Below are 13,417 nucleotides of genomic sequence, written 5' to 3' on the forward strand. Positions count from 1 at the left end.
TTCACAATTATTCCCCAAGTGCCCTCACTTTCCAATTACTCCAGATGTACCCTCACTCGGCAATTACCCCTCATGTACCCTCACTCCCCAATTACTCCCCATGTACACTCACTCCACAATTACTCCCCATGTACCCTCACTCTCCAATTACTTCCTCTGTAACCTCACTCCCCACTTATCCCCATGTATCCTCATTCCCCAATTACTCCCATGTACCTTCACTCGACAAATACTCTCCGTGTACCCTCACTCCCCAATTACTCCCATGTACCTTCACACCCCAATTATTTCCTATGTAACCTCACTCACCAATTCCTCCCATCTACCTTCACTCTACAAATAATCTCCATGAACCCTCACACCCCAATGACTCCCATGTACCTTCACTCCCCAATTACTTCCTATATACCCTCACTCTGCATTTACTCCCCATGTACCCTCATTCCCCAATTACTCCCCATGTGCACTCACTCCCCAATTACTTCCTATGTACCCTCACTCCACAATTGCTCCCCATGTACACTCACTCATCAATTACTTCCTATGTTCCCTCAATCCCCAATTACTCCAATGTACCCTCATTCCCCAATTACTCCCATGTATCCTCGCTCTATAATTACTTCCCATGTACCCTCACTCCCCAATTACTCTCCATGTACCCTCACTCCCCAATTACTCCCCATGCACCCTCACTCCCTATTTATTCCCAATGTACCCTCACTCTCCAATTACTTCCTATGTACCCTCACTACCCAATTACTCCCCATTTACCCTCACTCCCCAATTACTCCCATGTGCACTCACTCTACAATTACTCCCATGTCCCCTCACTCCCCAATTACTCCCCATGTACCCTCACTTCACAATTACTCCCCAAGTGCCCTCACTTTCCAATTACTCCAGATGTACCCTCAGTCCGCAAATACTCACCATGTACCCTCACTCCCCAATTACTCCCCATGCACACTCACTCCACAATTACTCCCAATGTACCCTCACTCTCCAATTACTTCCTATGTAACCTCGCTCCCCACTTACTCCCCATGTATCCTCATTCCCCAATTCCACCCATCTACCTTCACTCTACAAATACTCTCCATGTACCCTCACTCCCCAATTACTCCCATGTACCTTCACTCCCCAATTACATCCGATGTACCCTCACTCCCCAATTACTCCCTATGTACCCTCACTCCCCAATTCCACCCATCTACCTTCACTCTACAAATACTCCCCATGTAACCTCATTCCCCAATTATTCCCATGTACCTTCACTCTACAAATATTCTCCATGTACCCTCACTCACCAATTACTCCCCGTGTACACTCACTCACTAATTGCTTCCTTTGTACCCTTAGTCCCCAATTACTCCCATGTACCCTCACTCCCCAATTACTGCAGATGTACCGTCAGTCCCCAAATACTCCCCATGTACCCTCACTCCCCAATTACTCCCCATGTGCACTCACTCCCCAATTACTTCCTATGTACCCTCACTCCCCAATTGTTCCTCATGTACTCTCACTCCGCAATTACTCCCAATGTACCCTCATTCTCCAATTACTTCCTATGTAACCTCGCTCCCCACTTACTCCCCATGTATCCTCATTCCCCAATTACTCCCATGTACCTTCACTCGACAAATAATCTCCATGAACCCTCACTCCCCAATTACTCCCCATGGACCTTCACTCCCCAATTACTTCCTATATACCCTCACTCCGCAATTGCTCCCCATGTACGCTCACTCCTCAATTACTCCCCATGTACACTCATTCCCCAATTATTTCCGCAGTACACTCACGCCCCAATTGCTCCCCATGTACACTCACTCACCAATTACGTCCTATGTACCATCAGTCCCCAATTACTCCCATGTACCCCCATTCCCCAATTACTCCCATGCACCCTCACGCTATAGTTACTCCCTATGTACCCTCACTCCCCAATTACTCCCCATGTACCTTCACTCTCCAATTACTCCAGATGTCCCCTCAGTCGCAAATTACTCCCACGTACCCTCATTCCCCAATTACTCCCATGAACCCTCACTCTATAGTTACTCCCTATGTACCCTCACTCCCCAATTACTCCCCATGTACCCTCACTCCCCAATTACTCCAGTTGTACCCTCAGTCCCCAAATACTCCCCATGTACCCTCACTCCTAATTACTCCCATGTACCCTCACTCCCCAATTACTTCCTATGTACCCTCAGCCCCCAATTACTCCCATGTACACTCACTCTACAATTACTCCCATGTACCCTCACTCCCCATTTATTCCCCATGTACCCTCACTTCACAATTACTCCCCAAGTGCCATGACTTTCCAATTACTCCAGATGTAGCCTCAGTCCCCAAATACTCCCAATGTACCCACACTCCCCAATTATTCCCATGTACCCTCACTCCCCAATTACTTCCTATGTACCCTCACTACCCAATTATTCCCCATTTACCCTCACTCCCCAATTACTCCCATGTACACTCACTCTAAAATTACTCACATGTACCCTTACTCCCCAATTACTCCCCATGTACCCTCACTTCACAATTACTCCCCAAGTGCCCTCACTTTCCAATTATTCCAGATGTACACACATTCCGCAAATACTCCCCATGCACCCTCACTCCCCAATTATGTCCATGTCCCCTCACTTCACAATTACTCCCCAAGTGCCCTCACTTTCCAATTACTCCAGATGTACCCTCAGTTCCCAAATACTCCCCATGTTCCTTCACTCCCCAATTACTCCGATGTACCCTCACTCTACAATTACTCCCCATGTAACCTCACTCCCCAATTACTACCCATGTACCCTGACTCCGAAATTACTCCCATGTACCCTCACTCCCCAATTACTCCCATGTACGCTCACTCCACAATTACTCCCCATGTACCCTCACTCCCCACTTACTCCCCATGTACCCTCATTCCCCAATTACTCCCATGTACCCTCACTCTGCAATTACTCCTCATGTCCCCTCACTCACCAATTACTCCCCATGTACACTCACTCCACAATTACTCCCAATGTACCCTCACTCTCCAATTACTTCCTATGTAACCTTTTTCCCCACTTACTCCCCATGTATCCTCATTCCCCAATTATTCCCATGTACCTTCACTCTACAAATACTCTCCGTGTACCCTCACTCCCCAATTACTCCCATATACCTTCACTCCCCAATTACTTCCTATGTACCCTCACTCCCCAATTCCACCCATCTACCTTCACTCTACAAATACTCTCCATGTACCCTCACTCCCCAATTACTCCCATGTACCTTCACTCCCCAATTACTTCCGATGTACCGTCACTCCCCAATTACTCCCCATGTACCCTCATTCCCCAATTATTCCCATGTACCCTCACTCTACAAATATTCTCTATGTACCCTCACTCATCAATTACTCCCCGTGTACACTCACTCACTAATTACTTCCTTTGTACCCTTACTCACCAATTACTCCCATGTACTCTCACTCTACAATTACTCGCATGTACGCTCACTCCCCAATTACTCCCCATGTACCCTCACTTCAGAATTACTCCCCAAGTGCCCTCACTTTCCAATTACTCCAAATGTTCCCTCATTCCGCAAATATTCCCCATGCACCCTCACTCCCCAATTATGTCCATGTACCCTCACTTCATAATTATTCCCCAAGTGCCCTCACTTTCCAATGACTCCAGATGTACCCTCAGTTCCCAAATACTCCCCATGTTCCCTCACTCCCCAATTACTCCCCATGTAGCCTGACTCCGAAATTACTCCCATGAACCCCCACTCCCCAATTACTTCCTATGCACCCTCAATCCCCAATTACTCCCATGTACGCTCACTCCACAATTACTCCCCATGTACTCTCACTCCCCACTTACTCCCCATGTACCCTCATTCCCCAATTACTCCCATGTACCCTCACTCTGCAATTACTCCTCATGTACCCTCACTCCCCAATTACTCCCCATGTACACTGACTCCACAATTACTCCCAATGTACCCTCACTCTCCCATTAGTTCCTATGTAACCTCGCTCCCCAATTACTCCCCATGTTTCCTCATTCCCCAATTACTCCCATGTACCTTCACTCGACAAATGCTCTCCGTGTATCCTCACTCCCCAATTACTCCCATGTACCTACACTCCCCAATTAATTCCTATGTACCTTCACTCCCCAATTCCACCCATCTACCTTCACTCTACAAATATTCTCCATGTACCCTCACTCCCCAATTACTCCCATGTACCTTCACTCCCCAATTACTTCCGATGTACCCTCACTCCCCAATTACTCCTCATGTACCCTCATTCCCCAATTATTCCCATGTACCTTCACTCTACAAATATTCTCCATGGACCCTCACTCATCAATTACTCCACGTGTACACTCACTCACTAATTACATCCTTTGTACACTTAGTCCCCAATTACTCCCATGTACCCTCACTCCCCAATTACTCCAGATGTACACTCAGTCCCCAAATACTCCCCATGTACCCTCACTCCCCAATTACTCCCCATGTGCAATCACTCCCAAATTACTTCCTATGTACCCTCACTCCCCAAATGCTCCCCATGTACACTCACTCATCAATTACTTCCTATGTTCCCTCCATCCCCAATTACTCCAATATACCCTCATTCCCCAATTATTCCCATGTATCCTCGCTCTATAATTACTCCCCATGTACCCTCACTCTCCAATTGCACTCCATGTACCCTCACTCCCCAATTACTCTCCATGTACCTTCAGTCCCCAATTACTCCCCATGTACCCTCACTCACCACTTACTTCCTATGTACCCTCACTCCCCAATTACTCCCCATGTACCCTCACTCCCCAATTACTTCCTATGTACCCTCACTCCCCAATTAATTCCCATGTACCCTCACTCCCCAATTACTCCCCATGTGCACTCACTCCCCAATTACTTCTATGTATCCTCACTCCCCAATTGCTCCCCATATACACTCACTCATCAATTACGTCCTATTTTCCCTCCGTCCCCAATTACTCCAATGTACCCTCATTCCCCAATTACTCCCATGTACCCTCACTTTGCAATTACTCCTCATGTACCCTCACTCTCCAATTACTTCCTCTGTAACCTCACTCCCCACTTATCCCCATGTATCCTCATTCCCCAATTACTCCCATGTACCTTCACTCGACAAATACTCTCCATGTCCCCTCACTCCCCAATTACTCCCATGTACCTTCACACCCCAATTATTTCCTATGTAACCTCACTCCCCAATTCCTCCCATCTACCTTCACTCTACAAATACTCTCCATGTACCCTCACTCCCCAATTACTCCCATGTACCTTCACTCCCCAATTACTTCCGATATACCCTCACTCCGCAATTACCCCCCATGTACCCTCATTCCCCAATTATTCCCATGTAGCTATAATCCCCAATTAATTCCTATGTACCCTCACTCCCCAATTCCACCCATCTACCTTCACTCTACAAATACTCTCCATGTACCCTCACTCCCCAATTACTTCCATGTACCTTCACTCCCCAATTACTTCCGATGTACCCTCACTCTGCAATTACTCCTCACGTAACCTCACTCTCCAATTACATCCTATGTAACCTCGCTCCCCAATTACTCCCCATGTACCCTCACTCATCAATTACTCCCCGTGTACACTCACTCACTAATTACATCGTTTGTACCCTTAGTCCCCAATTACTCCCAGGTACTCTCACTCCCCAATTACTCCAGATGTACCCTCAGTCCCCAAATACTCCCCATGTACCCTCACTCCCCAATTACTCCCCATGTGCACTCACTCCCCAATTACTTACTATGTACCCTCATTCCCCAATTGCTTCCCTTGTACACTCAGTCATCAATTACTTCCTATGTTCCCTCCATCCCCAATTACTCCAATGTACCCTCATTCCCCAATTTCTCCCATGTATCCTCGCTCTATAATTACTCCCCATGTACCCTCACTCCCCAATTACTCTCCATGTACCCTCATTCCCCAATTACTCTCCATGTACCTTCACTCCCCAATTACTCCCCATGTACCCTCACTCACCACTTACTTCCTATGTACCCTCACTCCCCAATTACTCCCCATGTACCCTCACTCCCCAATTACTTCCTATGTACCCTCACTCCCCAATTACGTCCCATGTACCCTCACTCCCCAATTACTCCCCATGTGCACTCACTCCCCAATTACTTCCTATGTACCCTCACTCCCCAAAGGCTCCCCATGTACACTCACTCATCAATTACTTCCCATTTTCCCTCCGTCCCCAATTACTCCAATGTACCCTCATTCCCCAATTACTCCCATGTACCCTCACTCGGCAATTACCCCGCATGTACCCTCACTCCCCAATTACTCCCCATGTACACTCACTCCACAATTACTCCCCATGTACCCTCACTCTCCAATTACTTCCTCTGTAACCTCACTCCCCACTTATCCCCATGTATCCTCATTCCCCAATTACTCCCATGTACCTTCACTCGACATATACTCTCCGTGTACCCTCACTCCCCAATTACTCTCATGTACCTTCACACCCCAATTATTTCCTATGTTACCTCACTCCCCAATTCCTCCCATCTACCTTCACTCTACAAATAATATCCATGAACCCTCACACCCCAATGACTCCCATGTACCTTCACTCCCCAATTACTTCCTGTATACCCTCACTCTGCATTTACTCCCCATGTACCCTCATTCCCCAATTATTCCCATGTACCTTCACTCTACAAATATTCTCCATGTACCATCGCTCCCCAATTACTCCCCGTGTACACTCACTCACTAATTACTTTCTATATACCCTCAGTCCCCAATTACTCCCATGTACCCTCATTCCCCAATTACTCCCATGTACCCTCATTCCCCAATTACTCCCATGTACCCTCACTCTACAATTACTCGCCATGTACCCTCACTCCCCAATTACTCCAGATATACCCTCAGTCCCAAAATACTCCCCATGTACCCTCACTCCTCAATTGCTCCCCATGTACACTCACTCACCAATTACTTCCAATGTACCCTCAGTCCCCAATTACTCCCATGTACCCCCATTCCCCAATTAGTCCCATGCACCCTCACTCTATAGTTACTCCCTATGTACCCTCACTCCCCAATTACTCTCTATGTACCCTCACTCTCCAATAACTCCAGATGTTCCCTCAGTCCCCAATTACTCCCATGTACCCTCATTCCCCAATTACTCCCGTGTACCCTCACTCTATAGTTACTCACTATGTACCCTCACTCCCCAATTACTCCCCATGTACCCTCACTCCCCAATTACTCCAGTTGTACCCTCACTCCTAATTACTCCCCATGTACCCTCACTCCCCAATTACTTCCTATGTACCTCACTCCCCAATTACTCCCCATGTACACTCACTCACCAATTACTTCCTATGTACCCTCAGTCCCCAATTACTCCCATGTACCCTCACTCTACAATTACTCCCCATGTACCCTCACTCCCTATTTATTCCCAATGTACCCTCACTCCCCAATTACTTCCTATGTACCCTCACTACCCAATTACTCCCCATTTACCCTCACTCCCCAATTACTCCCATGTACACTCACTCTAAAATTACTCCCATGTCCCCTCACTCCCCAATTACTCCCCATGTACCCTCACTTCACAATTACTCCCCAAGTGCCCTCACTTTCCAATTACTCCAGATGTACCCTCACTCGGCAATTACCCCTCATGTACCCTCACTCCCCAATTACTCCCCATGTACACTCACTCCACAATTACTCCCCATGTACCCTCACTCTCCAATTACTTCCTCTGTAACCTCACTCCCCACTTATCCCCATGTATCCTCATTCCCCAATTACTCCCATGTACCTTCACTCGACAAATACTCTCCGTGTACCCTCACTCCCCAATTACTCCCATGTACCTTCACACCCCAATTATTTCCTATGTAACCTCACTCACCAATTCCTCCCATCTACCTTCACTCTACAAATAATCTCCATGAACCCTCACACCCCAATGACTCCCATGTACCTTCACTCCCCAATTACTTCCTATATACCCTCACTCTGCATTTACTCCCCATGTACCCTCATTCCCCAATTACTCCCCATGTGCACTCACTCCCCAATTACTTCCTATGTACCCTCACTCCACAATTGCTCCCCATGTACACTCACTCATCAATTACTTCCTATGTTCCCTCAATCCCCAATTACTCCAATGTACCCTCATTCCCCAATTACTCCCATGTATCCTCGCTCTATAATTACTTCCCATGTACCCTCACTCCCCAATTACTCTCCATGTACCCTCACTCCCCAATTACTCCCCATGCACCCTCACTCCCTATTTATTCCCAATGTACCCTCACTCTCCAATTACTTCCTATGTACCCTCACTACCCAATTACTTCCCATTTACCCTCACTCCCCAATTACTCCCATGTGCACTCACTCTACAATTACTCCCATGTCCCCTCACTCCCCAATTACTCCCCATGTACCCTCACTTCACAATTACTCCCCAAGTGCCCTCACTTTCCAATTACTCCAGATGTACCCTCAGTCCGCAAATACTCACCATGTACCCTCACTCCCCAATTACTCCCCATGCACACTCACTCCACAATTACTCCCAATGTACCCTCACTCTCCAATTACTTCCTATGTAACCTCGCTCCCCACTTACTCCCCATGTATCCTCATTCCCCAATTCCACCCATCTACCTTCACTCTACAAATACTCTCCATGTACCCTCACTCCCCAATTACTCCCATGTACCTTCACTCCCCAATTACATCCGATGTACCCTCACTCCCCAATTACTCCCATGTACACTCACTCTAAAATTACTCCCATGTCCCCTCACTCCCCAATTACTCCCCATGTACCCTCACTTCACAATTACTCCCCAAGTGCCCTCACTTTCCAATTACTCCAGATGTACCCTCACTCGGCAATTACCCCTCATGTACCCTCACTCCCCAATTACTCCCCATGTACACTCACTCCACAATTACTCCCCATGTACCCTCACTCTCCAATTACTTCCTCTGTAACCTCACTCCCCACTTACTCCCCATGTATCCTCATTCCCCAATTACTCCCATGTACCTTCACTCGACAAATACTCTCCGTGTACCCTCACTCCCCAATTACTCCCATGTACCTTCACACCCCAATTATTTCCTATGTAACCTCACTCCCCAATTCCTCCCATCTACCTTCACTCTACAAATAATCTCCATGAACCCTCACACCCCAATGACTCCCATGTACCTTCACTCCCCAATTACTTCCTATATATCCTCACTCTGCATTTACTCCCCATGTACCCTCATTCCCCAATTACTCCCCATGTGCACTCACTCCCCAATTACTTCCTATGTACCGTCACTCCACAATTGCTCCCCATGTACACTCACTCATCAATTACTTCCTATGTTCCCTCCATCCCCAATTACTCCAATGTACCCTCATTCCCCAATTACTCCCATGTATCCTCGCTCTATAATTACTTCCCATGTACCCTCACTCCCCAATTACTCTCCATGTACCCTCACTCCCCAATTACTCCCCATGCACCCTCACTCCCTATTTATTCCCAATGTACCCTCACTCTCCAATTACTTCCTATGTACCCTCACTACCCAATTACTCCCCATTTACCCTCACTCCCCAATTACTCCCATGTACACTCACTCTACAATTACTCCCATGTCCCCTCACTCCCCAATTACTTCCCATGTACCCTCACTTCACAATTACTCCCCAAGTGCCCTCACTTTCCAATTACTCCAGATGTACCCTCAGTCCGCAAATACTCACCATGTACCCTCACTCCCCAATTACTCCCCATGTACACTCACTCCACAATTACTCCCAATGTACCCTCACTCTCCAATTACTTCCTATGTAACCTCGCTCCCCACTTACTCCCCATGTATCCTCATTCCCCAATTCCACCCATCTACCTTCACTCTACAAATACTCTCCATGTACCCTCACTCCCCAATTACTCCCATGTACCTTCACTCCCCAATTACATCCGATGTACCCTCACTCCCCAATTACTCCCTATGTACCCTCACTCCCCAATTCCACCCATCTACCTTCACTCTACAAATACTCCCCATGTACCCTCATTCCCCAATTATTCCCATGTACCTTCACTCTACAAATATTCTCCATGTACCCTCACTCACCAATTACTCCCCGTGTACACTCACTCACTAATTGCTTCCTTTGTACCCTTAGTCCCCAATTACTCCCATGTACCCTCACTCCCCAATTACTCCAGATGTACCGTCAGTCCCCAAATACTCCCCATGTACCCTCACTCCCCAATTACTCCCCATGTGCACTCACTCCCCAATTACTTCCTATGTGCCCTCACTCCACAATTTCTCCCCATGTACACTCACTCATCAATTACTTCCTATGTTCCCTCCATCCCCAATTACTCCAATGTACCCTCATTCCCCAATTACTCCCATGTATCCTCGCTCTATAATTACTTCCCATGTACCCTCACTCCCCAATTACTCTCCATGTACCCTCACTCCCCAATCACTCCCCATGCACCCTCATTCCCCAATTACTCCCATGTACCTTCACTCTTCAAATACTCTCCATGTACCCTCTCTCCCCAATTACTCCCATGTACCCTCACTCCCCAATTACTCCCATGTACCCTCACTCCCCAATTACTTCCTATGTACCCTCACTCCCCAATTACTCCCCATGTACCCTCACTCCCCAATTACTCCCCATGTGCACTCACTCCCCAATTACTTCCTATGTACCCTCACTCCCCAATTGCTCCCCTTGTACACTCATTCCCCAATTACTCCCATGTACCTTCACTCTTCAAATACTCTCCATGTACCCTCTCTCCCCAATTACTCCCATGTACCCTCACTCCCCAATGACTCCCATGTACCCTCACTCCCCAATTACTTCCTATGTACCCTCACTCCCCAATTACTCCCCATGTACCCTCACTCCCCAATTACTCCCCATGTACACTCACTCCACAATTACTCCCAATGTACCCTCACTCTCCAATTACTTCCTATGTAACCTCGCTCCCCACTTACTCCCCATGTATCCTCATTCCCCAATTCCACCCATCTACCTTCACTCTACAAATACTCCCCATGTACCCTCATTCCCCAATTATTCCCATGTACCTTCACTCTACAAATATTCTCCATGTACCCTCACTCACCAATTACTCCCCGTGTACACTCACTCAATAATTGCTTCCTTTGTACCCTTAGTCCCCAATTACTCCCATGTACCCTCACTCCCCAATTACTCCAGATGTACCGTCAGTCCCCAAATACTCCCCATGTACCCTCACTCCCCAATTACTCCCCATGTGCACTCACTCCCCAATTACTTCCTATGTACCCTCACTCCACAATTGCTCCCCATGTACACTCACTCATCAATTACTTCCTATGTTCCCTCCATCCCCAATTACTCCAATGTACCCTCATTCCCCAATTACTCCCATGTATCCTCGCTCTATAATTACTTCCCATGTACCCTCATTCCCCAATTACTCTCCATGTACCCTCACTCCCCAATTACTCCCCATGCACCCTCATTCCCCAATTACTCCCATGTACCTTCACTCTTCAAATACTCTCCATGTACCCTCTCTCCCCAATTACTCCCATGTACCCTCACTCCCCAATTACTCCCATGTACCCTCACTCCCCAATTACTTCCTATGTACCCTCACTCCCCAATTACTCCCCATGTACCCTCACTCCCCAATTACTCCCCATGTACCCTCACTCCCCAATTATTATCCATAATATATATATATATATCACTGCTACCAAATTACTCCCCTTATATGTATCATCTCTCTCTTATCACTCCTCATAATTTATATCATCATTCACTAATTACCCCACAAATATGTATATATTTCATCATGCTAAGTATTCCTGATAATATCTATATCATAACTCATTAATTACTGCTTAAACACCACCAACCTAATTACATCTACATAAAATATCACCCTCTATTTATCTCAGCACTCCCTAATTACTCCCCATGTTATAAGTCACCACTCTTGAATTGCTACCCAGACATATGATATACAATCCCACCTTTACCACAGTCACATCAATTAAATACATCAAAGGCAGTCAGCCTTCAAAAATATTGGCTTCAACAAGACTGTCGCTCAACCCGACCAATCCAACAAGACTATGGTCAACCCGACCAATCTAACAAGACTATGGTCATCCAGACCAATCCAACAAGACTGTGGTCAACCCGACCAATCAACAAGACTGTCCCTCAATCCGACCAATCCAACAAAACTGTCGCTCAACCCGACCAATTCAACAAGACTGTGGTCAACCCGACCAATCCAACAAGACTGTTGGTCAACCCGACCAATCAACAAACTGTTGGTCAACCCGACCAATCCAACAAGACTGTTGGTCAACCCGACCAATCAACAAGACTGTGGTCAACCCGACCAATCAATAAGACTGTCCCTGAACCCGACCAATCAACAAACTGTTGGTCAACCCGACCAATCCAACAACACTGTCGCTCAACCCGTCCAATCCAACAAGACTGTGGTCAACTCGACCAATCAACAAGACTGTTGGTCAACCCGACCAATCGAACAAGACTGTTGGTCAACCCGACCAATCCAACAAAACTCCCTTCAAACTGATAGTTTCAATCAGACTCTGCCTGAACCCCGTTACCCCTGAGCCAGAACGTGTGTCCCTAACACACTCCATCCACCCATGGGCAGTGAGTCGAGTTGTTAATGGCTGTGCAGCACTGGTGGGCAAAGATCCCCATTATTCATCGAGCGATTTATTCCGTTCCAGCTGCTATCTTGGATGATCACACCACGTGTGGCAGGGGAGAGAGGTTAGCGCTCGCACTCGCCAGAGAGCAAATCAACAGCATCAACGAGTTCCCGGCCAAGGCTCGTGTGGAGGTGGAAATCTTCGAGCTTCACCAGGACAGTCAGTACGAGGCAACAGATATGAGTACGCTCCACACACAATGACTGCCCGTGATCGATGCTGTCTGTGTCTGTGTCAATGCTCATCAACCTGTCTGTGTCTGTCTCTGTGTTCATCAACCTGTCTGTTTCTGTGTCTGTGCTCATCAACCTCTCTGTGTCTGTGTCTGTGCTCATCAACCTGTCTGTGTCTGTGTCTGTGTTCATCAACCTGTCTGTGTCTGTGTCTGTGCTCATCAACCTGTCTGTGTCTGTGTCTATGTTCATCAACCTGTCTGTGTCTGTCTCTGTGTTCATCAACCTGTCTGTGTCTGTGTCTGTGCTCATCAACCTGTATGTGTCTGTGTCTGTGCTCATCAACCTGTCTGTGTCTGTGTCTA

General features: G+C 47.2%; 1 protein-coding gene across 1 annotated transcript in view; it reads left to right on the plus strand.

Annotated features, from left to right (window-relative positions):
• Window positions 1-13,417, plus strand: part of LOC139240764 (glutamate receptor ionotropic, kainate 5-like) — a 215,659-nt gene that overhangs the window by 31,349 nt on the left and 170,893 nt on the right. The window contains exon 4 of the mRNA XM_070869243.1: window positions 12,898-13,062. Within this exon, the coding sequence (XP_070725344.1) occupies window positions 12,898-13,062 (165 nt within the window). The remainder of the gene's footprint in view (window positions 1-12,897; window positions 13,063-13,417) is intronic.

Source organism: Pristiophorus japonicus, chromosome X (assembly GCF_044704955.1).
Source record: "Pristiophorus japonicus isolate sPriJap1 chromosome X, sPriJap1.hap1, whole genome shotgun sequence".
NCBI classification, from domain to species: Eukaryota; Metazoa; Chordata; class Chondrichthyes; family Pristiophoridae; genus Pristiophorus; species Pristiophorus japonicus.